Source organism: Paroedura picta, chromosome 16 (genome assembly GCF_049243985.1).
Source record: "Paroedura picta isolate Pp20150507F chromosome 16, Ppicta_v3.0, whole genome shotgun sequence".
In the NCBI taxonomy this organism is placed as follows: Eukaryota; Metazoa; Chordata; class Lepidosauria; order Squamata; family Gekkonidae; genus Paroedura; species Paroedura picta.
This window is the reverse complement of record NC_135384.1, coordinates 29,739,169-29,761,778: the sequence shown is the minus strand read 5'-3', so window position 1 is coordinate 29,761,778 and position 22,610 is coordinate 29,739,169. Positions and strand designations below refer to the sequence as shown.

Sequence of the window (22,610 nt, the reverse complement as noted above, 5' to 3'; positions counted from 1 at the left end):
GCCCGTCAATCCACTGGAGCCCGCCCCCGGTTGCCGTGGTGCCGCCTCCTCCTCAGCTGCGCGTGCGCGGGCCCGCCTTCCTCCTCGTGCGCACGCGCGGGGCTGGAGAGGGCCCAAGATGGCGGCGCGCGGCGGGTTCGGGCCGTGGCTGGAGCGGCGGCTGGAGGCGCTGGGGCTGGACGGCGACGTCTACGGGGGATACGTGCGGGGCCTGCTGCGGGAGGCCGAGAGCGACGCCGAGCGGCTGGAGGGGCTGGCGGCGGCGCTGGCGGCGGGGGAGCTGGTGAGGGGGCCGCGGACGCGCGCCGGGGGGGAGGGCTGGACCCGCCGGGGACCCGTAGGCAGCAGCAGCAGCAGCAGCTCCCCCTCCAAACAAGGAGGTGTCTTCATGGAGCAACAGGGAAGTGCCAGCGGCGCCCACTTGGCAGCCCAGAGAAGCCCCCAACGCAAACGAAACCAACAGGCAAAAGGCTGGGTCTTCTTGTGATTTGTTAAATCTTAAATCATTCTGCAAAATCATTGGCTTCGTTTGCTTTGGGTCTCTTTCTACCAAAAACCAACTCTGGTGTTTCTTCATTTTGACTGCGCCAGAGAAGCCCCCAAGCAGAGAGCCTGGCGGCTGCTGCTCAATGAGCAAAGGCTGAGCCCGGGGGCAGCTCCAAGGCCAGCAGAGTTGAACCCCCGGCAGAAGCTTTGGGGTGCACAGGGTCTAAGCCCAGGGCCACCTGCAAGGCACTCCTGGTTGAATCCTGCGCGGGAACTTTGGGGTGCACAAAGACTGAGCCCGGGGGCACCTCTAAGGCCAGCGGAGTTTTGTTCTGGGCAGAAGCTTTGGGGTGCCCTGCTTTTTCTTGGCTTGCCACGGCCTGGCCCTCTTTGAGAATCCCCACCAGAAGAGTCCCCAAGAGCTCAGTCTTTTCATTGTTGGACTAGCGGTTCGGTTTCAATTGAAAAGCCTTTCTTCTTGAACCAGGATGAAGATGTGCTGCAACAAGTTTGCATGGAAATAGTTAAAATGTGGTCGGAGACGCAGGATGCTGGAAACCAAGAGAAGAAAGAAGGTATTTCGCGTCACTCTTTCTGGCGTGGCTGTCATGGTTGGCGATTGCTTTCAGTGTTTTCAAACTTCTGGTCAATAAAGTCCCAAAAGTAAATTTCCCATTCCATCTTCTGTTTCCCTCCTCCCACTTGTACTTCTTTCCCCTGGTCCCTGGGACAGCTGGCCTCTGTGCTTATCAAGGCAGTTGAGTTCTTTTTGGGACCCTTTCCCCCAAACATTTCTGGATCCACGAAAGGACATGCTTTGAGGTTGGATTTAGGCAGTATTGCCTAGACTAGCGATCCCCAACCTGTGGGCCACGGACTACATGTGGTCCTTCGGCTAATTGGAGGTGGGCCCCGAAGGACGCCTTCTCCCCCCCCCCCCCGGCCCTTTACTTCATCCTCCCCAGCCCTTTACAACACACTTCATTGTTGTGGCGTGTCTGTATCTTATTTTTAAGGGATGTTTAAACATTACCATAGCGATCAGAGAGCGTTAGGGCAGTGGGTTAGAGTAGAGGAGTAAACTACCCCCCCCCACCGGGCCTCAGTGTAAGGCGTTGAGTGGTCCCCGGTGATAAAAAGGTTGGGGACCACTGGCCAAGACCATAAGAGAAGCTATGTTGGATCGGGCCAGTGGCCCATCCAGTGACACACAGTGTCCAAAATCTAGGTGCCATCAGGAGGTCCACCAATAGGGCCAGAACTTCAGAAGCCCTCCTACTGGGCCTCCCCCAAACACCAAGAATACAGAACATCACTGCTTCAGACAGAGTGTTCCATCTCGACCTTGTGGCTAAGAGCCAGTGATGGACCTCTGATCTATATGCTTATTCAGTCCCCTCTTAAGCTGTCTATGTCTGTAGCTGCCACCACTTCCTTCGGCAGGAAATCCCACATGCTAATGATTCTTTGGATGAAGAACTTCCTTTTATCTGTTCTAAGCTTACTGCTCATGTGTTGGGGGGGTTGGACAAAAAGGGCAGGAAATGAGGAAGACTGAGATGTCTGCAGGAGCAGCAAACCCTTGGATAACTGTGGGTGGTGAAGTGGCAGGGGCAAAGGTTATTGGCCTGGATATAAAAAATATTGTATGCTTGAGGGGCTTGGTGCAGGCCCCCTGTGAGGTGCATCTCCCTTGATTCTCCATTTTCCCGTTGCAGACAAGATCCAGGCCATAGCCAGTCTGATTGAGAAACAGGCACAGATCGTGGTGAGGCCCAAAGAGGTCTCAAAGGAGGAGACCCTCCGGAAAGCTGCCCTCCTAGCCCAGTACGCTGAGGTCACCGATGAAGAAGAATATCCTTTCTGAAATCATCTTACTCTTCTATATGATGGCTGGGTTGTCCCCGGGGCCAGGGATTCTGGGTTCTTTTGTGGGGGGCATCATCTGGTCATGGAATTGGGGTCACTGTGGGTGGGCGGGTCATTGTGAGTTTCCTGCATTCTGCAAGGGGCTGGGCTAGGTGACCCTGGAGGTCCCTTCCAATGCTATGGTTCGATGAGATATCGGATGTCCTTAACTCACCCCACTGAGGCTGATGTTCAAGATGGTTCTGCGGCAGTGGCAGCAACGATGACCATCAACTCTGAACAATGTATCCTTTCTGGGCTGGTGAATTGAGAGCAATTGGACGGGCATCTTTAGATCTTGTGACTGTAGCGCGGACAGCTTCACATTGGGAAACCCCTGGAGATTGGGAAGCCTGGGAGAGCAGATTTTTGAGAGATGATGAACCAGTATAATGCCCCTCCTCCAAAGCAGCCATTTTCTCCAGGGAACTCACTTCTGCAGTCTGGAGAACAGTTGTAATTCTGGGAGATCTCCAGGAGACAGCCCTGTGTGACTATGACAAAAATACATGTATATAATGTTGGCAGAGTTGGAACAAACAGGGAGAGTGGAGCACCAGGCTGCTTAAAAAATAAAAAAATATTCAGAAAAGAACTGTGCATAGAAAGAGACCCAACTTTGACCTTTAGTTGTTGTCTGCTGTCATCCTGTTGTTCAGCTGTTGGGGAGCAAGCAAGGGAGGAAGTGCACTCAAAAAGCAGGAAGTCTGTTGAGCTAATCAGGACACTAGAGGAGATAATTTGAAGCATATCAGGAAGTTCCTATTCAAACTATGCTAAATACACATCTCCTGCGATGCCCCCTGCAGGACACCTTTTATATTCTGCTCAGTTATGCACACTGCGGATCTTGCATGTTCCAACATAGAATTCCCTTGCGTTGTGCAAACTGATCCAATGTTAATCTTGGCTTTTCCATCTTGTATGGAACAATGCATATCCTGCCTCAAAAAGATCTCCAGGTGGTGTCCAGAAGAAAAATCAGTAATAGCAACCGATCCTTGAAAAATAATAATACTTAAGCTAAGGTTGAGGCTCCCTCCCTTACTCTGAGGCAGGGAAGAAATGTGCTCAGCGTCCATAGCTCTTCCGCCAGCTCTGGTGTCTTGTAGAAGAGAGGGTGTTTTGGAAGTGTTTCTTCCAGAAAGGGAGGGTGTTTTGAAAGCATGGCTTTAAAGGTCCTTGTTCTCCTCAACTTCCTGCCCACCAGCCCTGTTCAAAAACACCAACCTTGCAGACGTCGTCAGTGCCCGAAAGCTGGAGCGGGACCACTTGCGGGATGAGTCTCAGCGGAAGAAAGAGCAGGACAAACTCCAGCGCGAGAAGGACAAGCTGGCCAAGCAGGAGCGCAAGGAGAAAGAGAAGAAGAGGACACAGAAAGGAGAAAGGAAGCGGTAGTTCCTCCCTGCAACTGCCGGGCAGCCCCTACCCCACCCCTCATCCGCGCAGCGTGGGCCAGATGATGCCGCCACATCGCCTGTGCTTCGCCCAGCCCTTCCCAGCTCAGCCAGGGGAGCCCGCTTGCAAGCTTAGCCGTGGGATCACAAAGCAGGAAGTGGCTCTGTAGGCAAGGAGGAGTGACTGCTTCTGTTTTCCTGGAAGCACGGAAAAGAGAAATCATGTGTACCCATTTTGCTGCCCGGGTGTTAGGTTGGCTGGTCGTGTCAACATCTACAACCAAAGAATTGTATGGTGGCTACGTTCCCCCTCCCTTACCCCCCACCCCTATTTATTTTAGTCGCTTCGAAAGGAAGCATAAAGATGAGGGGGATGCCCGAGATGCTCTTAGTGGCCAGCGGCAGCTTTGGAACCGTGCAGGAAGACCCCCTTTTCCACCACGCAGAAGCCAGGGAGACTTTTGGGAGTTGACTTCTGAGCCGCGGGCACCTGCCTCAACCCTCCCCCGCCAAAAAGCAAATCACACTATTCTTGTGGGGACGGGCAAGAAAACCTGTGTGACATCCACTGGCTTTGACTATTGATGGTTAAGTAAAGATCTGTGAACTCAGGTGGCCCTGAAGCATCCTTGAATCTCATCTGCGGGGGCTTCCTCATGTGTGGCATGGGGTGGGGGTGGGCAGGATTCCTCTGCTGTTGATTGACTCTGGGGGTGCCTCAGAGGGCCAGAGTATCCCAAGCAAAGCTGTGCCCCACAAAAGGCTCAGGGGCCCATACGAGGGAGGAGTCCTGCTAACTGGGGAGGAGCTGGGGAGGGGGCCAGTCACCCCCTCTGGCCAGAGGTTTTCAGAAGGTGGTGCTTCTAAGAGGCCAAGTCCCAGGGGCTGAAGGAGAGGAACAGTCCCTGGGCTGGGCTTGCTTTTTTTAAATCAACATTTTCCATCTCAGGTCTGTTGGGCCCAGAAAAATATGGGACTTATAAAAAAAATCCAGGTTCCAAATACCATGCCAGTAGGAGATCTGGGATTTTTTGAAAATACTGAAACGTTGGGGTCAAGGAGTCCCAAATGGAAAAATGCCATTTTTTCCCCACACACACCTGAACAGGCAGCAAGCCACATCTGTTTTTCTTTCTTTCTTGCAAAGAGCAAGCCTGAACCATTGTATGAAAGTCTGCCAAACCTCAACTGGGTCAGACTCTATAAAGAAAGCAAAAAAGCCAGTTACTAGTTCAGAATAATGATCTAAATCTCTCCTCTTGCTATACTGGCTCAGACCTATAGTCCCCTCTAGCTCAGCAGTGATCAGCTAGTGCTTCTGGTTGGCCAACAACAGGGCAGAAGGACCAAGGCTTTCCCCTGATGTTGCCTCCTGATTTGGGGATTCAGAGGTTTAGGGCCTCTGCTCTCAGTCACATGGCAGGCAGCCACTGAGAGATTTAACCTCTGTGAGTCTCTCTCATCTCCGGTTAACTGTTTGTTCCTGTGGCCATCAGAAAATCCCACATTTCAATGACTCTCTGTGTAGATTAGTAATAGCTCTGCTGCAACAGCCACCCCCCCCCTTGGGGGGATCTCAGTGGCGCAATGCCCTTGTGCTGGTATTGCTGGCAATATTAAGGGCGGAAGGGATGCGTAGCTGGGCCATTTTTAAATCTCCCCATCTCCGTAGTGCTTGGCTACTTCCCCAGGCTCCAGATATCAATCCTGAGGCAACTGAAGTTCCTACCAAGCCAGCTCTACCCTTTCTCAGTTTATTTTGGGAATTGCTCTCTAGAAGTTTATTTTGGGAAGGATTTTGCAGCTGTCACTGGATAGGAGGGGGTGTGTGGAATACTGGCAGCAGCAGTCTTGGTTCGCTCTTATCCTGAAAACTGGTTCCTTAACTGAGCCATGAGCAGAGTAGCCCTGGAAGGGCTAGGACTTGCCTGTTTGGAAAAAGCAGAAGAACTGTTTCTTTTTATACCTTGCTTTTCACTACCTGAAGGAGTCCCAGAGTGGCTTACAAACACCTTTCCCTTCCTGGGGGAGGTCTACGGTCACTTATGGATGTTCACAGAAAAGAGCTGGTACACATCTGACAGGCAACTAAGCTCCCATCGCATAACTGATTCAAAGTTCTTGTCTTGTTCCCCAACAAACATGAGGCTTTTATTGTGGGCAGACGGACAGGCCCCGAGATCAAATTTTGACAAGTCTTCCAAAGGAAGGAAGCTCATAATTTGGGGGCATAATTATGCAACTGGCACAGATAAAGTGCACGAGTTTTCCAGCTTGGAGATGGCAACAGTGGAAAGCATATTTCAGCTGTGTAGGGCCCCCAGGCATTTAAGGTATCGGAGGTTAAAGGCAAAATCTTGAATTCTGCCTGGAGGGCTGCAGAACGGCACATACAGGGAACCGTACCAAGTTTTGCAACAAAAGTCAGTTTATTAGGAGAGAGACTGAAGTTAGTACAATATTTTGTTTTCATAACACAACATATCTCAATGTCAAACACAACCCATCTTTGCTCTGTGGCTATCTATGGTGCTCAGAGTCTGCAGCCAGGGGCAGTTTATTTTGGCAGCACGCAAAGTCCTATCAATGATCAGAATGAGTCCCTACAGTTTCTCCTGCAATCTCAGTCCTTACGTCATCTGCAGCAATTGATGTGGTTTGATTACACATTCCAGCATACCAGGATTTCTAAAAGCTGGAAGAATGCACATTTAAAATAGCAATGTACCTAGCCAAGGGCAGGACAGTAAATTTTATCCAGACATTATGTAGTTTATGCTAGATTGCTAAAACCCAAGATCTCCTGAGCCACATAATATAAACATATTAATTGAATAAATAACTTGCATTGAATAAAAAGATCATTAAGAGTTGAACAACATGGAAAAAAAACCCAAGCATTCAACAGTGCTAAGGAATGCCGAAGCAAAGGAAGATAACAAAATATACACGAAACAATCTTAAACCAAACTGGCTAAGGAGTAACTTTAACCAAAGTGCACCTCATAACTTCCTGATGCCCTCCTTAAAAATAGTAAACCAAGGGTATTAAAATAACACTCATTATTTCATATATATGTTAACTGCTAAAGCAATTTTGATTAACTTTAATACTTTTAAACAGAATATTTTTATTTAAAAGAATAGACAAAATGATTTCAGAGGGTGTTTTTTTACTATTCTGAACATGCATGGTTGGATAATAGCTTTATGATAATATCACTAATTTAAGAAGATCTGGTCAATTTCTTTACTTAAATTTATATTCTTAATCTGGTCAATTTCTTTTCTTAAATTTATATTAAGACTTCAAATCCATAAATAAGTACTTTAAATATTTTTATGTTTTTAACATTCATACTGGGTTTGTTTAGTTCTGTCTTCTTCCTGTTTCCAGATAATATGCATAGTCTACAAGAAAACAGGGTTCTTTTTTTATCACAATCAAAATTTTGTATTACTAGACTGCAGCCAGAAGTAGGCTACAGTAATTCAAATTCATTATTTGAAAACAAATCGGCTAATGAAACCTAGAACTTTACATTCTGTTTTGGCAGTTAAAAATATTTTGATTTATTTAACCTAACACATTAATTCTGCCTCATCAGGATTTTGATTCTAGCAGCTGTTAACATATGTGTCTTGTCTTGTGTTAACAGTCACTCCTCAGACAGTGGCTGAAATTAGAGTAGGCAAACTTCTGTTCATGCTATCTTGTTACTTAAAATGTAGAAGAAAAGCTTTTTTCATTTTAAATGTTTAGTACAGGATGACAGAACATCCTTGTTCCGTCTGTCTTCCTCAGTGTTTTTTGGTTTCTCCTCTATGGATCACAGGATGGCCACTGTTAAACTGTTCATACATCTTATCTCCTGGCTGGATTATCTCTTGAAAAGCCTTCTCCATAACCACCGGTCCAGGTGGAGGGGTTGTTTTTGGCAAGGTCATCTGGAGAGCACACCACAGAATAGTACGTGCCTTGCGTGTTGCTATGCACATCTCCTTGACAGCCAGTGCAAGAGCAAAAACATCTGTGGGATAGGAAAAAAGTAAAGTATTTTATTTTGCTGCTCTCTCATGAATGGACTCTTAGCATCATTATTTAGGAAACACAACCTGTTATTTTCACTAAGATTTTGAAGAGGCAAAGTCCAGTACATGGAGCATAATGGTAGATCTGCAAGGATCTGCAAGACTTGCCTAAAGGGGGCATGGTAACAAATTCAGTGTTCCAAAAACAGATTTAATAATGAAGCCTAAAGTCATTTTCACCTACACAATTTCATTTTCATCGGCACTTCCCTGCGTAGAAGAATGGATTAAGTTCTGACAATTTCTTAGTGGTTGCTAAGGTTACATTTGTGCTTTTGCAGCTCCTGTTAACTCAATGGACCACGAATGAAAAAAAAAATAACGGGGAATTATCCTTAAACTTCTCTTTGCTACGAACCCTGTAACAAACAGAACGAACAATACGTGATAGTGGCTTCATACAGGATAAATTCTAAAGATGCAGCTTTGTTAGTCTGTTGCAGCTAAAAAAGGACTTGTGGTGATAACATAAGTTTCCCTGCAGTACAGCCGACTTCAGAGGTATGAAATGAGCTCTCAGCTGGCCGCTGCAGCTGCGTCTGGATATGAGGGTGGAAATGATCAACGGTGGGGTCAAAGGAAGTACAGGCTGTGATGCATCTCTGCTAACCCGACACTGAAGTTCAGCACGGATAAAGAGCTAAATGCTAGTAAAAATTTGTGGTGACAGCGCAGCAGGCAGAGTTGGCTTACTTTAGTATTCAAAAATCTTCATGTATTCTTGGAGCAATCCTAACAAATACAACACTTTCCTGTAAATCGGTTGTCATCAAATTTGTTCCCTTCTAGGCAGAATCCCCAAACTGATTCAAAATAAAAAAAAGAAATCCTTAAATTTCCAATTACTAAGAAAATGAAGACCAAACTTGACATTACATGGGAATCTGACACCACAAGCAAACGGGGCCTCGGTTAACCCCTTCCAAATCCAATGAACCCATATGGGTATAACTCTGCTTACGACTGCGCTGCAGCTCACCTCTGGCTGTCGAGTGGGCGGGAGAGGCTGGTTTGTTTTTTTAACACAGGACAGAGAGTACAGAAGAGGCCAGCTGACGTCTTCTCAGCCTTACCTTGCTGCGCCTTCATGGTTTGAAGAACTTTTCTCCCAGCCCAGCTCTCTTGATAGTGGAGATAAGCTGAAAGAAAAATGCTTCAAACAATGCAGTCCAGCAAGGGGTCTATGTCGCCTCCTCCACGCACTCTCTCTTATGCACCCGCAAACACTTCTCATACAAGCACTTGAATACACATGACCCATATCGTTTTGCCCTCCCTCAGCACTGCTGGAGACAACCCAACTGCCAAAAGAAAACTGCACCTCTGTCATCTTGGCAGCGTGGAGCTCCTTGTCTCTGCCGATGTGAAGCATTGACTATTTCATCCTTTCTACGGGACTGCACAATGTGAATGGCTTCCAGGAGCTTATCAAGAGCAGTAGATATATTAGCATGGAGGGGAGAACTTCGAAGACGTTCCATCTTTCCTAGCAAAGTCACAACCTACAAATATTACGGGACAATTCTTTAACTCTCAGTCGCTGTCAGGAAATAAAAAGCTGATCTTTCTTAAAGGTTAGGATAAAGTGAGAGTGACAGTCATGACTCGGTCACCAACCAGAAAGCTCTAATTTAAGTCAAAAGGCATATAACTGATTCTGTAGGTCTAAGGCAGGCCTGAGCTAGCAGTCCCCCATGCCCCACTCCCTCTGGTCCTGAGGTGCCTGGCCTAGAGCATCTACTACCGTGAGGAGGGAGGCAGCAGCAAGGAAAGCGTGGGCATCCAGGAGCAGTGGTCGTATATATGTGTGGTGGGATAAGATCAACTATTCAAATGAAGAGGGGAGAGAACAAATGCTACTGTCGTGTAAAAAGCATTAAAGTCAAAAACGCAAATGATCCATCAGAGGAAATGTATTTTCTCATCCAGCTTGGGGAGAGAAAGCAATGGGAAATGATTCATTGCATCAGTTTGCTCCACTGCCAGGAAGAAGGAAGGTAGAAGCTGGCAAGGAGTATGTGAGCCTCCTAGGCTGTTGGGGGTGGGGGTGAAAGAATCAAAATATTAATTATTAAAGGCTCATTTTCAATACTGGTGGTGAGTGGAAGGAAAGAACTGAGCACTACTGCACTAAATGCTGCTTCATTGGACTGGAAGGGGGTGAGCACTGGGGCTCCACAGGGCTCGGTACTGGGCCTGGTACTTTTTTATCCGTGGTCTGGATGAGGGGGTGGAGGGACGAGTCATTAAATAATGTGAAGATCATTAAAAGGACCTATTTTGCGGAATAATATGAAAGATGCTGGTTATATTGTGAAGTTATTTCAGCACCATTACACTTTGCACACATTCATGCCACGGGGCTTGTTTCTGGTCAAATGGTGAGGTTTGCCTTATTCCCACCCAGGTGATCAAGCTTGCAACCAAGATATTCTTTGGCCTCCACCAGGTCATCTTTTATCTCCTAGGGAATACCAATGGAGAGGTGGAAATGGAAGACTGCTTGTGCCATTGTGGGGACTTCCAGAAAGGATCCTGACCTTGGACTATGCCAATCAAAATGCAGAACCTTGATATTTGAATAACTTACTCTGGCTTGTTCTCGTAACTGATCAACAATTAAACGATCAACTCTGGATGGATTCGATGTCAGCCTGGGAATTGGAGTATTATTAGTACTGGACACCTTCTTCCCTGGGTAAATCTTGGCCAGAGCTGACTCAGTCTGAAAAATATTACAGCAATCAATCCACTGAAATTATCTATTTTTTTCTGTGATAAATATATTTTCCTTCTTTTTCTGTGATGCAAAAGATCAATTACTAATACAGTTATGAGGCAGAGCTGATGATGAAGTAAAATCATTCATCCAGCCTCCTGGACTTCAACAATAATAAGCCTGGGTCCTCCAGCACCTGTCAACAACATTACATTTCTAGCTGCAGAAATCTCAGATGGCCCAAAGTCTAAGGAAAGTCGCAATTTATCCCTTCTTCAGTCAAACATGCTACGGCTGAGGTATAGAATGGAAAATATTAATTTTATCCAATATAATGGTAATGCATGGTATTAATTATTATTGTCATATTATCCAAGAGAAAGAGACTAACTGTAAGTCATTGATGTAGGAAAACAGACACTTTGGAATTATTCAGAAATGGCACACCTCAAATCCACTAAAATCTTGAAAATGCAGCTGGTCTATATAAGACAAAATTTGCATCCTATTTTATTGCTGGCCCAATGATAAATGCTCTGTTTGTTATCTTTCAACTTTGCATCATTTGCTTTTTAAACTGTCCAGCAAGAATTCGAAGCCTGGCAGGGGAGAGGAGTGCAGAACATACTTGAAGGGAGTACATGCAATTGTGGGAGCTGAACTGGTGAGCTCTCTTCTACTTAAAGTCATCAAAATAGACAGAAGCTCCAGAGAGACAGGCTGCTTCCAGATTTCTGTCTTCCTGTTCATGCTTCACAAGAGGAAGGACCAAGCACCACCCATTTCTACTCCTTTTCAACTGCTGTGGTGACACAAATGCTTCTTTTTAAAAAATGAGACACACGCAGTACAGGAAGAGGGGTTGTGTGCCTGCACAAATAACCATTAAAAGAACACCAGCCATGGGGAAAGCAGGTTGTCCTTGTGGTCTTCACACACTGACACATAATAGTGACTGACGCATTTAAGAAGATGCTGGTGTCCTCAGGAAAATGTATGCAAGATGATGCTGTCAAATACAGCAGCAGCTCTCCTATCCAACATGATTTAATGTTTCACAAAAACAGTCTGGATGGATCAGTTGGCATATTTACAAAAATACTCAAGATGACAGAGGCTGTAGCCAAATTTCTGCTTCAACGTCTCTTTTTGCCAATTGGCAATGGCTGCTGAGCTAGATGAGCAAAGAGTGAATGTGAGAGAAAATCTTTGAGGTACACATGCAAAATTTCTTGGTTCAAAATAACAGACAAGGAGGTAGCTATCCTTCCCCAAAACAGCTGTCTATCCAGATAAAAGTAAGGCTAGCACATGACATACATTCAAAGCATGAAGCGTTCATCTACACAGAAGAGGGAAGAAAAACAGAAAAGACAATGGCATGTATAGCATGATGCAGTTCCGGAAAGGAGATGGCAATTTCCATCCATCTCCCCCTCCCCTGCTACAGATCCCACCTGTGTTCCCTAATTTCAGGTGAGGAGGACTCAGTGGACAGCAGCAGGAGGTAGAAGGAGGAAAGTCACACTCTGAGAATGGCTGGATACACATCCATATTTTGAGTGAGAAGGAAGGCAGGCCAAATTCATATGAAAACTCATGTTTTTGATACATGCTGAGACAAGGGGAGCATCGTGAATTAAGAAAGCTGCCATCGTGAAGGATAACAAATCTAAGTCACAGGATGCCAGTTCAAATGGTTTGTATATTAGTCAAGGTAAAATTAAAGGAAGAGTTCATGAAGTTGGAGGCTTATTTATTATTCGATTTCTATACCACCCTACTCCCTTAAGGAGCGATTGGTGTTCATGGTTTTTACGGCATTTGGTGACGGAAGGAATCATCAAATTCTCAGCACTGAGCGCTCAAGCTCTTGGTTATGCTAATAACTCTGGCCCAAGCAGGATCACTACTCTGGATGCTTTAAGTCTGGTCTCTGGAAACACATTATGCCTATTTGGTCTTGCTGTCTGAAACGCAGCAACAGGGCAGAGGGTCACCTTGCCATAGCCTGATGGTACAGAGTTACATTTACTTGTAAGATAGAGCAGGACGTACCACAGAAGTACAGGGTGTTAGGTACAACTCAGTTTAACAGGAAGACTCCTGAGTCATTGGTGGTAGCTGATACCCAGTTTGGTTTTGGCATTCTTTGGAATAAAGGTCAGGGACAACCACACTAAGCAGTGACTTGGGACAGCCACTGGGTTTTCTGACCTCACAGGGCCAACCAGAAGGAACAGGACAGGATTGCAAGTCCATTCATTCACAGCCCAAAATAAAGCAAATGGACCTGAAACATGTATCAAAGCAGTTGCTTGTCAAAACATGTAACATCCATTTGCCTTAGTAAGATTTTTCTGGAGCAACGTTTCCTTGTCTTGAGGATCCCCCCCCCCTACCCCATTGCCATGGCTAACAGGTTACTTCCTGGCAACTAACTCCCTAACTTATATGTAATGGTTAAGGAAATTGTTTCACTGTATCTGAAGAAGTGTGCTGACACACGAAAGCTTAAAAGTGTTAAGCTTAACTGATAAAAAATGTAAGTTAGTTCTGCACCTTATTGCAAAATTATGGATTTCTCTATAACTAAGAATAAGGTTGCATTTGGTTATGATGGTTTTCATACGAATCTCAACACATACAAATCTATGGATTCTTAAATTAGGAGACTGGAGCTGTGAACAAACAACTGAGAAAAGCCCCAAGTGTTCAGAAAAACCTGAAATACAAAACAGATAGGTGGAGGGGTTAAACCTCTCCCAAATGATAAAGGACCCCATATAGCTTTATTTAGTATTTACAGACCAAGCAACATTTGTTATTTGGCTGTGCCTGCTGACTGACATAAGACTCAAAAGAAATATGAGAACCAAAATGAAAGGTCTGCTGTTGCAAATGATCTAACAAATCCAATTTTGTTCCATTAAGTCAAACTAAAATGCACAGAAACCTTATTTATATTGATGACCTGGAGATTAGATGAACTATTTTTCTTTTCAGGCGTTCAGTTAACAGTATATTATCTACAAGGCTTCACAGAATAGAATCAGAGTTAGAAGGGACCTCCAGAGCCATCTAGTCCAACCCTCTGCACAATGCAGGAATGCTTCAACTAAACTCTATGGTGTTGCTTGAGGGACATATGATACAATCTAAATAAAATGACATTTTTTGTCAATGCCATAATATGTGGTATTTTTAAAACCAAAGCTTGAATGCAGTTGTGATTGCCTAGCAACGGGCATTGAAGGCATCTGTTTTTGAAAATAGACATGGTCCTACCTGCCTGATCCTATTCTGATATTACTGATTAGAGTGACACAACTTTCGCAGTTGGCACATTTATCATCATCACCATGGTATCCCGTTGTAAAGTGTCTGAGCACCACTACAACGATGAAAACACCAAACCAAACTATCATCAAAGTTAAGGATTTCTACATCGTCAAAGGATTTCTAAGATATGCAGAAAAATGGTTGTCAATTATTATTATGAATCAAAACACACACCTCAATAAAGCCTAAAAAATATGCCAGAAGGCAAATAATATTGAGAGCAGCTGAGTTAAAGGCAAAAGTGTGTGGGAGAGAGTATCTCACTGAAGCACCGAAGACCCTAAATCTTAGGAGGTGTCTCCAAATGGTTCTGTCCTTGACTCCTTCCCCACGCTCATAGTATTATCATTAACAAGGTAATTTCCTTCTAACATGCCACTTACCTTTTTCCGTTCTTTCTCCAAAGCTCGCCATTGTTCATAACATTCCTCCAACCTAATATGAAGTTCGCTGGCTGGTCCACTCCTGGTTTTCATGGGTCTTTGGAATCCAAATGTTGGCATGAAGCCTGTGAAAGAGCTATCTCCGTACATCATGTCATTAAAATAAGGATACAGGTGGCTTAGATCATCATAGGAGAACAAATCATAGGAATCCATCAGAGGGATGACAGAGTGTCCAAACGCGTGGGTGGATTTCAAAGGAAACCTGTTGGAACCAAGCTGAGACACATTTGGACTCTGCCTCAAGTCTCCCATCATGAAATTGTTTGAAAAGCATGACGCCTGGGAGCGATTCACACGGCCATTGGCAATATTATTGTCACCACTTCCTTGCCTATGGCTATTGAAGTGGCCCTGAGACTCCATTAAATCTTGGTAAGCGTTCTGGGCCAGTCCCTCCAGATGCTTTTGACCTTCTTCAGCATCATAATGTCCATTCTGTGACTTAGCTTGAAAACTGTTCTTGTTCAGGTTTTCAAGGATCCCGTATTGCTGTGAATAGTTATCGCAAAAACCGTTTGAGGGCTTAATTTTCTTGTCAATAAGGGACTCGAGGAGACCTTCTTCTCCCACTTTACTCAGTCCTTCTGCAGATTGCATTCGGTCTGTAGCACTGCCCTCGTTGAAATCAAAGCTGGAAAATACTGTGGGTGTTTCTTGACAATATTTCTGAAGCAACAAATTATTATTTAGATTTACATGGCTCGATGGTAACTGAGAAAAATCATAAGAATGACTGGAACCTTTTGAGCCCGCAGATAAATTATTGTTCAACTTTATCAAGGTGCCTTGATTTCGAATAGGGACAGAGGAGTTTGCTTTTGTCTGGATATTGATCCATGTTGGCCTTATATTGGTGCCGGAGGAAGTCGTTCCTATGTTTGTTGATAAAATATTCAGTGATTTGAAATATTCAGAATTGTCTGCACCGTTTGTAAAATCACCACTCCCTGGAACAGCTGTGTGAGACTTAAGGGCAAAATCTGATTTTAAACCAAGGTCCGTGCTAAATGAAGTTTCATTCACAAACTGTTTTTCTGACATGAGTCCTGCAGTTTTTTGAAATGCAAAATTCTGCTGTTCCAAAGAGGCATCTTCCATTTTCTTCTGAACAGCTGGCTTATTCTGAAACAATTTACTATAATTATCTGTATCTAAGGATGGCAATTCAGGTGTTCCAGTTGGTAATTTTTTACTGTCTTGGATGCCGTAATTTACGTTTTTATTATTCTTTGCTTTATTTGGATGAGAATACTCTGGATATCTACAATAATCAGCACTTTCACCATATCTGTTAAATTGTGACAAAAACATCTCAGCTCTTTTTTGGTTCACCTGTGTATCTTGCCCCTTAGGGCCCACCTTATCCCTTCCATAAGCAAAAGTATCTGCTCCAGATTCTTTTATTGCTTCTGAAAGACTGGTTTGTTGGGTAAAACATGTCTTCACATATGAAAAGTCTTGAAACTGGGGTGCCTTGGCATTCTCATTGGTCGGAATATTGTAACTATTGACATGATCACTCCGGGAAGGGTACAGCCATTGCTCTTCGAGGTCTATGTTAGTGAGCCCATGGTAAAGGTCATCAACTTTCTGTTGCAAGGTTAGGTTACCAGCATGCAGATACTGTTTGTCCATCACTGATAAATTTTCTCCACCATAAAAAGCCTGCTGAGGGATAGCTCCATCTACTGGCCTCTTTGTTTCTGATAGCAGATCAGGGTGGTCTGTAAATCGGGGAGTGTTCACAGGCCATACTGATTTTAAACTGGAGGCACATGCCCTACAAAAAATGAAACACAAGGAAAGGGATCATTCCTCACTTTTTAAATCCCAATAAATTACTATCTGCTTTTAATTTCAGAAAGTTCCATGACTGACCTGCTAACAGAGCTAGCATTACTGCTTTATGGTTTTTGTTATGGCTGGCAATTGCTGCAATAAAATTTGATTGATTGATAAACATATACCACAAGGGTCTTGGAATCAGGTGTTACATGGCAAACCTCTACTGCTGGCAGATGCATGTGTGTGAGAGAGAGATTAGCCCACCTCCGATATCATACTAACCCCTCTGCAAAATACGGTTGTGATTTATCCTGTTCTTCCAAAATGTTAGACACAAGCCCATACAAGTCTGTTTCACTGCCATAGTCACTTCTTTCTGCTGGAATCCTAAGAAGAAATAAATTACAGTAAGTGCCGACTAAAAATCTTATTATAATTACATCTATTCTTCTCGTGTATTATTTGTACACAAAATGTGATGATGTACCCCGGAATTGCTGTTTAGCACCAATGATGTTTCAGAGAGAGGTCATTTTTTCACAGAATTGTGTTTGAGGGCTTTAGTATGGTTAAAGATAAAAGATTTTAAAAATGCATATGGACCACAGATCTCCATCTATACAAAAGGAAATTGAGATCATACTGATTCTCAGTGTACGAGCAACTTTTCTACGCAGCAAGAGTGGGCTGGGAAGCAAAAATGGCCCTTCCCAGGGTCTTGTTCACTGGTGGGGGGTGGGAGAGGGGTAAAGGCCTGCTGGCTAATGGGAGCAGGGCAGCCAGCTCACTTTCCACCATAGTAGCTGCCTGCCCACTCCACTTGGGGCCATGGTAGCCAGACTGCTCTCTGTCAGGAATGCAAGAGACAATGGCCTTGGAGTTTGGAGGGCACTTGGGAAGGGGAGGGCCCCCCAGACCATTGTCTCACCATGACGTTCCCCATGTACTCTCTTCCAGAACTCGATTCCAGATGTAATGCATTTAAATCACTGCCAATCAATTCTTTATTCCCTTGTAAAAACTCACTGAGCTGCATCTTGTGATCGTTTCTTATATTACAGCAGCAATAACATTTCTGCTTCACCAGGCAGCAAAACAAATGAGTAAAACATACCTACAAGGTATGAATGAATGAACTCACTGAACAAGCAGTCAAAAAGACAGATACACACTGGCTTGGTGCAGATATAATAGCAACCACTGACTTGGATCCATGCTGCATGTGCAAGGATTTCCAGTGAGAAGCATGACTTTCTTGCCTTCCTTCATCCTGCCACTGCCCAAGTTTCCCCTTCAGACCCTTGAAACCCTGCTAGGAGGCTAGAGCAAGCAAGCCTCAAAGTCTCTCGTGCTCATGCACACAGTGGCAGTTAAATCTAAACCAAGTCACAGATACACAAGGCTAGCAGGAATCTCAAAATCATCTAGATCACATTCCCCTAGTCTAAAATACATCCCACGTTACCCTTCTACCCTACTTTCGAGAACACAGTATGCTACAACAGATGGTAAGAGTGGAACAAATTGTCCTGTGCCAAGAAGATAATTTAAGAAAACCATCCAGAGAACTAAAACAAGTGAACAATGCCACATTCCACAAAAGCAGACTGTCAGTTGTACCAGGCAGCCGGGCCTTAGAATATACTCCAAGCAGCTGGCCTCTGACAGTAATAAAAAAGAACCATTGGCCTCTGATAGTGATTAAAAAAAAGAAGTAGATAGCTGGCTTAATTTAGACAGCTACATATTTAATTTGACCCCTTCAATGTAGTGAGATTTATCAACCAATAAGCAATCTACTGGGTAGTTTTCTTTTTCTAGTTTTTTGGTTAATTCATATACCTGTTCTTTACATTAATCTGAGAACTAAGGGGCTGTTTAATGTCATCTGTATATGTAGACCACGGGACATAGAAAAGAGAAGAGTCAGCATGGTTTGAACATTCCGAGGCTGTAGGAAGCGAAGGACTGTAAATCTGACACAAATCTATATTCTCTTCACTCTGTATTTTAAATACAAGGGGAAAAAATCATGAATTGCAAAAAGCAGCATGTTATTTGTTTTAGGACATAATTTCGTCACTGAGAGAGAATCAAGGGCTTGGAAAGCATCAAAGGGGCATTAGACTCACTACCGCTGGACACAATAGCACTGTAACTAGGTAGGTTCATATGACTGGTACAAATGAGCCATGTGACACTGCTGGATCCCCACCCAGGCTTGGTAATTAGCTAGTCTGATCTGTGGGGAAGTCTCAGTGGGCGAGAACAACAATTACTCACAAATGTATCAAACTCTTGTCTTAAAAACCACCAAGGTTTTTTTTTATTCCAGCGGTTCCTGTTATATTATTTTACACCTCCAACAGTTAACCTTATACTTTCTAGTTCTGCATGATGCACAATAAACAATCAAATTTATTCTCACATTAATCCTAAAAATAGCAGTGAGAGTTAACATTTTCTATAGATTGATACTACGCACAGTTCAGGGTGTGTGTGTGTTGTGCAACAAAGGAAAATTAAAACCTTATGATACGATATTTTTTACTAGTCTATTCAATTTCATTTAGCACTGAGGCATTTAGTGTGCTGTATCTAATGTATTATGTTCATTGTGTGTGTTGTGTAATCCTAATCCAGCAAACACATTCCACATAGGCAAGTTATTTTTATACTGGATATATGAAAGGTGGCTGCTTGGGAAACAGGCCACATCCCGAAGGAAATCATACAGATCTGTTTCCCTTATTCTGGGAGAAAGCCCATAAACTGTTTCCATGGTGCAATGCTTTATATATAAGCTCCTGCTGCTCCTGGGATTCTCTGCTCATATATCCTAAATTCCATTCTCATTGGCCCCTTTCCTTTCTAGCTGTTCTGAGGATGACAAGCACCAAAACGTTGGCATCAACCACATAACGCAGGTATAAGAGAAACAAAAAATAAAAAATAGGGTAAAGATAGGCTCATGCCCAGTACAGAAACCACATGAGAACAAGTTCTAATGCACTCCAAAATAGTGTTTATTATTAAACATAATCAAACAAAACCATAGCACTGCAGTATAAGGCTTCATGGTGCTTATTCTGTAGTGTATTTCTGAAGGAAATTTACCTCTGCTTAAAAATGCACATATAAATAAATGGAATAACTGACTGAACCTGCAACTTGTAGCAATCATAGAAGGAGCTGCAACCTGTCATGATAACGTTATTGAACACATCTGTCAGTCTTCCACTGGGCTCTGCACTATTCCAATAGCGACTGGTACTTCGGAAAGCTACTTTAGGCTGAGACAAAAAAGTGAAGGTAGAAAAGATAAATGACACCTTCGAAACTGCTTGTTTTACACTGCTGCTAGATGTTTAGGCCTTAGACATCTTACACACCCCACTATGCTGAGAATCGATATATCAATAAAAAACTTTGCAGCCCCTCAAATCTCTCTCATTTGAAAGACCACTCTAGTCATGTTCATGACGTATGGAAAGTGTAAACAGTTTCCGTTTCTTTGAGAATCTGTCCAACTTTGTATTAGGTTGTAGACGTCTAAGATTGGTCTGATTCATAGGAGCTGGAAATGGCAATCACCACAGCAAAACATCCTTTTAATTCAAACCACTACATATTAAGTGTTTTCATATATCTTGTTGTTAATCCTTCTTTTGTACTACTCAGAACAAGAAATATAGCCTGTCACACCGAAACTTCTGACAAAAGATCGATATGCTTGTCCACCAAGAACCAGAAGGAACATCTACCCAAATAGTTGGGTCTATACCTCATTGAGTCAGCTTGCTGGGAGGGTGGTATAGAAATTAAATAATAGCCACTGGCTTCCCATTAACATGGTGGTTTAGTGATTAAACAACTGAACTGGACTCAGGTTCAAATCCCCACTGCCTATGAAAAATGGCTGGATAACGTCGAGCCAATCATTTTCTCTCTGTCTAACCTGTGCCACAGGATCGTTCTGAGAATAAAGGTTTTTCTCACTTAGCCTATCCTGCTTGAGAGGGCTGCTGTGTGACTAAAAACGGAGTCCTTCTTTCTCATCTTAACCTACCTCACAAGGTTGTTGTGAGGATAAAACAGAAAGAAGCAGGATAGCCACAAAGGCTGCTGCTCTGGGGGCTTAAGAGGGAGGAGTCAAGAGAAATGTCCTCAATAAATGAGCCCTCCTCTCCCTTAATCTTCACAGCCCATCTCAGGTCTCCCCTTCTCTGCCCTTCTTTCTCCACTTAGCTTACACCACAGGGTTGCTGGGAGGATAAAACAGAGCGGACAGCCACAAAGGAAGGAGGCAGCAGTCTCTCATCTGGAGAACTGGACTTGATTCCCCAATCCAACAACACATACAGCCAGTTGGGTGACCTTGGGCCAGTCACAGTTCTCTCAGAGCTCTCGGCCCCACCAAGTTCACAGGCTGTCTGTCACCAGGAGAGGAAGGGAAGGCAATTGTAAGCTGCTCTGAGACACCCTGCTCTGAGACGCTCTTCCTTCTGTCTGTCTTTCTTGGTTCAGCCTACCTCAAAGGGCTGCTGTGACCTACAAAGGCTGCCGGAGGGGGAAAGAGAAATGCCCCTTCCTTTAACCCCCGCAGGCTTCTCACATCTCGGTCCTCCCTCACAGAGTTGTTGTGGGGATAAAACGGAGAGGGCAGCCACAAAGGGCGCTGGTGAGGGAGGAGGAGGCAAGAGAAATGCCCTCGAAAGGCGAGCCCTCCTCTCCCTCCTGTCCTCCTTCCTCGCCTTAGCCTACCTCACAGGGTCGTCGTGACAGACTATACTGCAGCCGCAAAGGCCGCAGGTGAGGCGCTGGGGGGGAGGGGCAGGAGAGACGCCCCCCCCCGAGCGAGCCCCGCCCCTTCCCCTCAGCCCCCGCCCCTCACCTCCATCCCCTCCCCACACAGGTAGACAGGGCGCCTCAGGGGAGGCCGGGCGCCGCGGGGAAGCAGCGCGGCGTCGCCATGGCACCGGGGGCGGGGCGCCCCTCCCCGGATGGCCCGGCCCGGCCCGGGCGGCGGGAGGCTGAGGGGAGAGAACCAGAACAGCCGTTACCGCTGCGGGCTGGCTGGCCGGCCGACTGGCTGAGTGACAGCCGAGGGGGAGGGCGCTGCCACGGGACTCCGCCCCCTGGCCGCGGCCTCGGAGGGCGATTGGTGGCGAGGCAACCAATACGCGGCCGCTTCACCCCCTCCTTTCGTCTCCCCTCCCTATTCGAGGCTCGCCGGGCTATTAAGTCAGAGGAACCAATGAGGAGCGCGCCTCAACGTCTCCTCCCGCCCCCTTCCAGTTCTGTGTCCAATGACAGTTGGGCTCTCTCTGCCTTTTGTTTTTCTTTTTTTTCTTAACAGCAGTTCCGCACGCGCTTCTCTGGAGACATTTGGCTGCGCTCACAACCTATCCTGATCATGGCCGTACTTGCTCGCGAACTAGCCTGTTAGCGGCTTCCTAGCTTGCGATTGGATACGCGATAACCAATTGGGAACGGTGGCGTTATCCCGGAGATAAGGCTGGCCAAAAGGCAGTTGGACGGAATCTGCCTCTTTTCCCGCTAAAAATAAAGGTGGGGGGGAAGAGGAAGGGGAGACAGAATTCTGATTGGTGCGAGCGCGCAACTGTCTGAGAAGGGATTGGCTCAAGAAAGAGGAAAGGGGCGGGCACAACATTAGTGAATTCCAGATAACCCCAGTCGGGAATGTATTGCAGCTGCTTTATAAGATTCTTCAGAATAATGATGATGATGATGATGATGATAATAATAAAGCATATATTAATAATATGGTCAATGATCATTTATCTGGGTATTAGACTGAGAAAGTTCATGCCCTTATAAGTGGTGGGGTTAACTGCCCAGTAAAATTAACAATTATTTCTTAATAGATAAATTGTTTTCACAAATGAAACCATCCTTCATCCCACTTGATGATATTTGTTTATTTGCTGCCCTTCCCTGAAGCCTCGGGGTGGCTCACAAAAGGTAAAAATGCAGGACAGCTATAAGATAGATTTAAAATGCAAGTTGAAATATAGTTATTTAAGACATTAGCTGCCTTTATCCCTTGCAGAGTTTAAGAGGGTTTAGGTTCTAAATGAAGTATCAGAAAAGCACCATAAAAAGCAGCAATGATAATAGTTTAAGTATGATGAATAGGGTAGTTGACAAGTGGAAACCTTCAAGGACTTGCAGGGGCCATCTCACTTTGCCTCTGGCATTATTTCCTCTTTCACTTTCCTGAAAGCCCCCAGAGTCTCTCCCTTTTCCCTGCTTCCTTCTCTCCTACGATTGCCAACCTCTAGATGGAGGTGGGAGATCTGGAAGCAAAACAGATCTCCAAACTACAGAGACCAGCTTCCCCTTAAATTTGCCAGATTAAGGTTGGGAAATCCCAAGAGATTTGGGGAGGAAGAGCCTTGAGGAAGGAAGCAG

At 44.9% G+C, this 22,610-nt stretch overlaps 2 protein-coding genes across 4 annotated transcripts; one reads left to right on the top strand and one right to left on the bottom strand.

Annotated features, from left to right (window-relative positions):
* Window positions 1-13: 13 nt before the first annotated feature.
* On the top strand, window positions 14-4,402 carry CCDC43 (coiled-coil domain containing 43). Its single transcript, XM_077313031.1, has 5 exons — window positions 14-283; window positions 974-1,061; window positions 2,205-2,340; window positions 2,575-2,639; window positions 3,605-4,402. The coding sequence occupies exons 1-5, from the start codon at window positions 119-121 to the stop codon at window positions 3,790-3,792; spliced, it is 642 nt and encodes a 213-aa protein (XP_077169146.1). The 5' UTR covers window positions 14-118; the 3' UTR covers window positions 3,793-4,402.
* A 1,808-nt stretch (window positions 4,403-6,210) lies between these two features.
* MEIOC (meiosis specific with coiled-coil domain) lies at window positions 6,211-21,291 on the bottom strand. 3 transcript variants are annotated; one of them, XM_077313027.1, is made up of 9 exons: window positions 21,070-21,291; window positions 19,340-19,468; window positions 18,018-18,178; window positions 16,458-16,562; window positions 14,328-16,170; window positions 10,474-10,608; window positions 9,205-9,385; window positions 8,957-9,022; window positions 6,211-7,822 (listed from the first exon to the last, which is right to left on the bottom strand). In XM_077313027.1, the coding sequence occupies exons 1-9, from the start codon at window positions 21,073-21,075 to the stop codon at window positions 7,593-7,595; spliced, it is 2,856 nt and encodes a 951-aa protein (XP_077169142.1). In that variant the 5' UTR covers window positions 21,076-21,291; the 3' UTR covers window positions 6,211-7,592. The 3 variants fall into 3 exon arrangements, with proteins under 3 accessions (XP_077169142.1, XP_077169143.1, XP_077169144.1); XM_077313028.1 differs by lacking the exon at window positions 8,957-9,022; XM_077313029.1 differs by lacking the exon at window positions 19,340-19,468.
* Window positions 21,292-22,610: the final 1,319 nt, after the last annotated feature.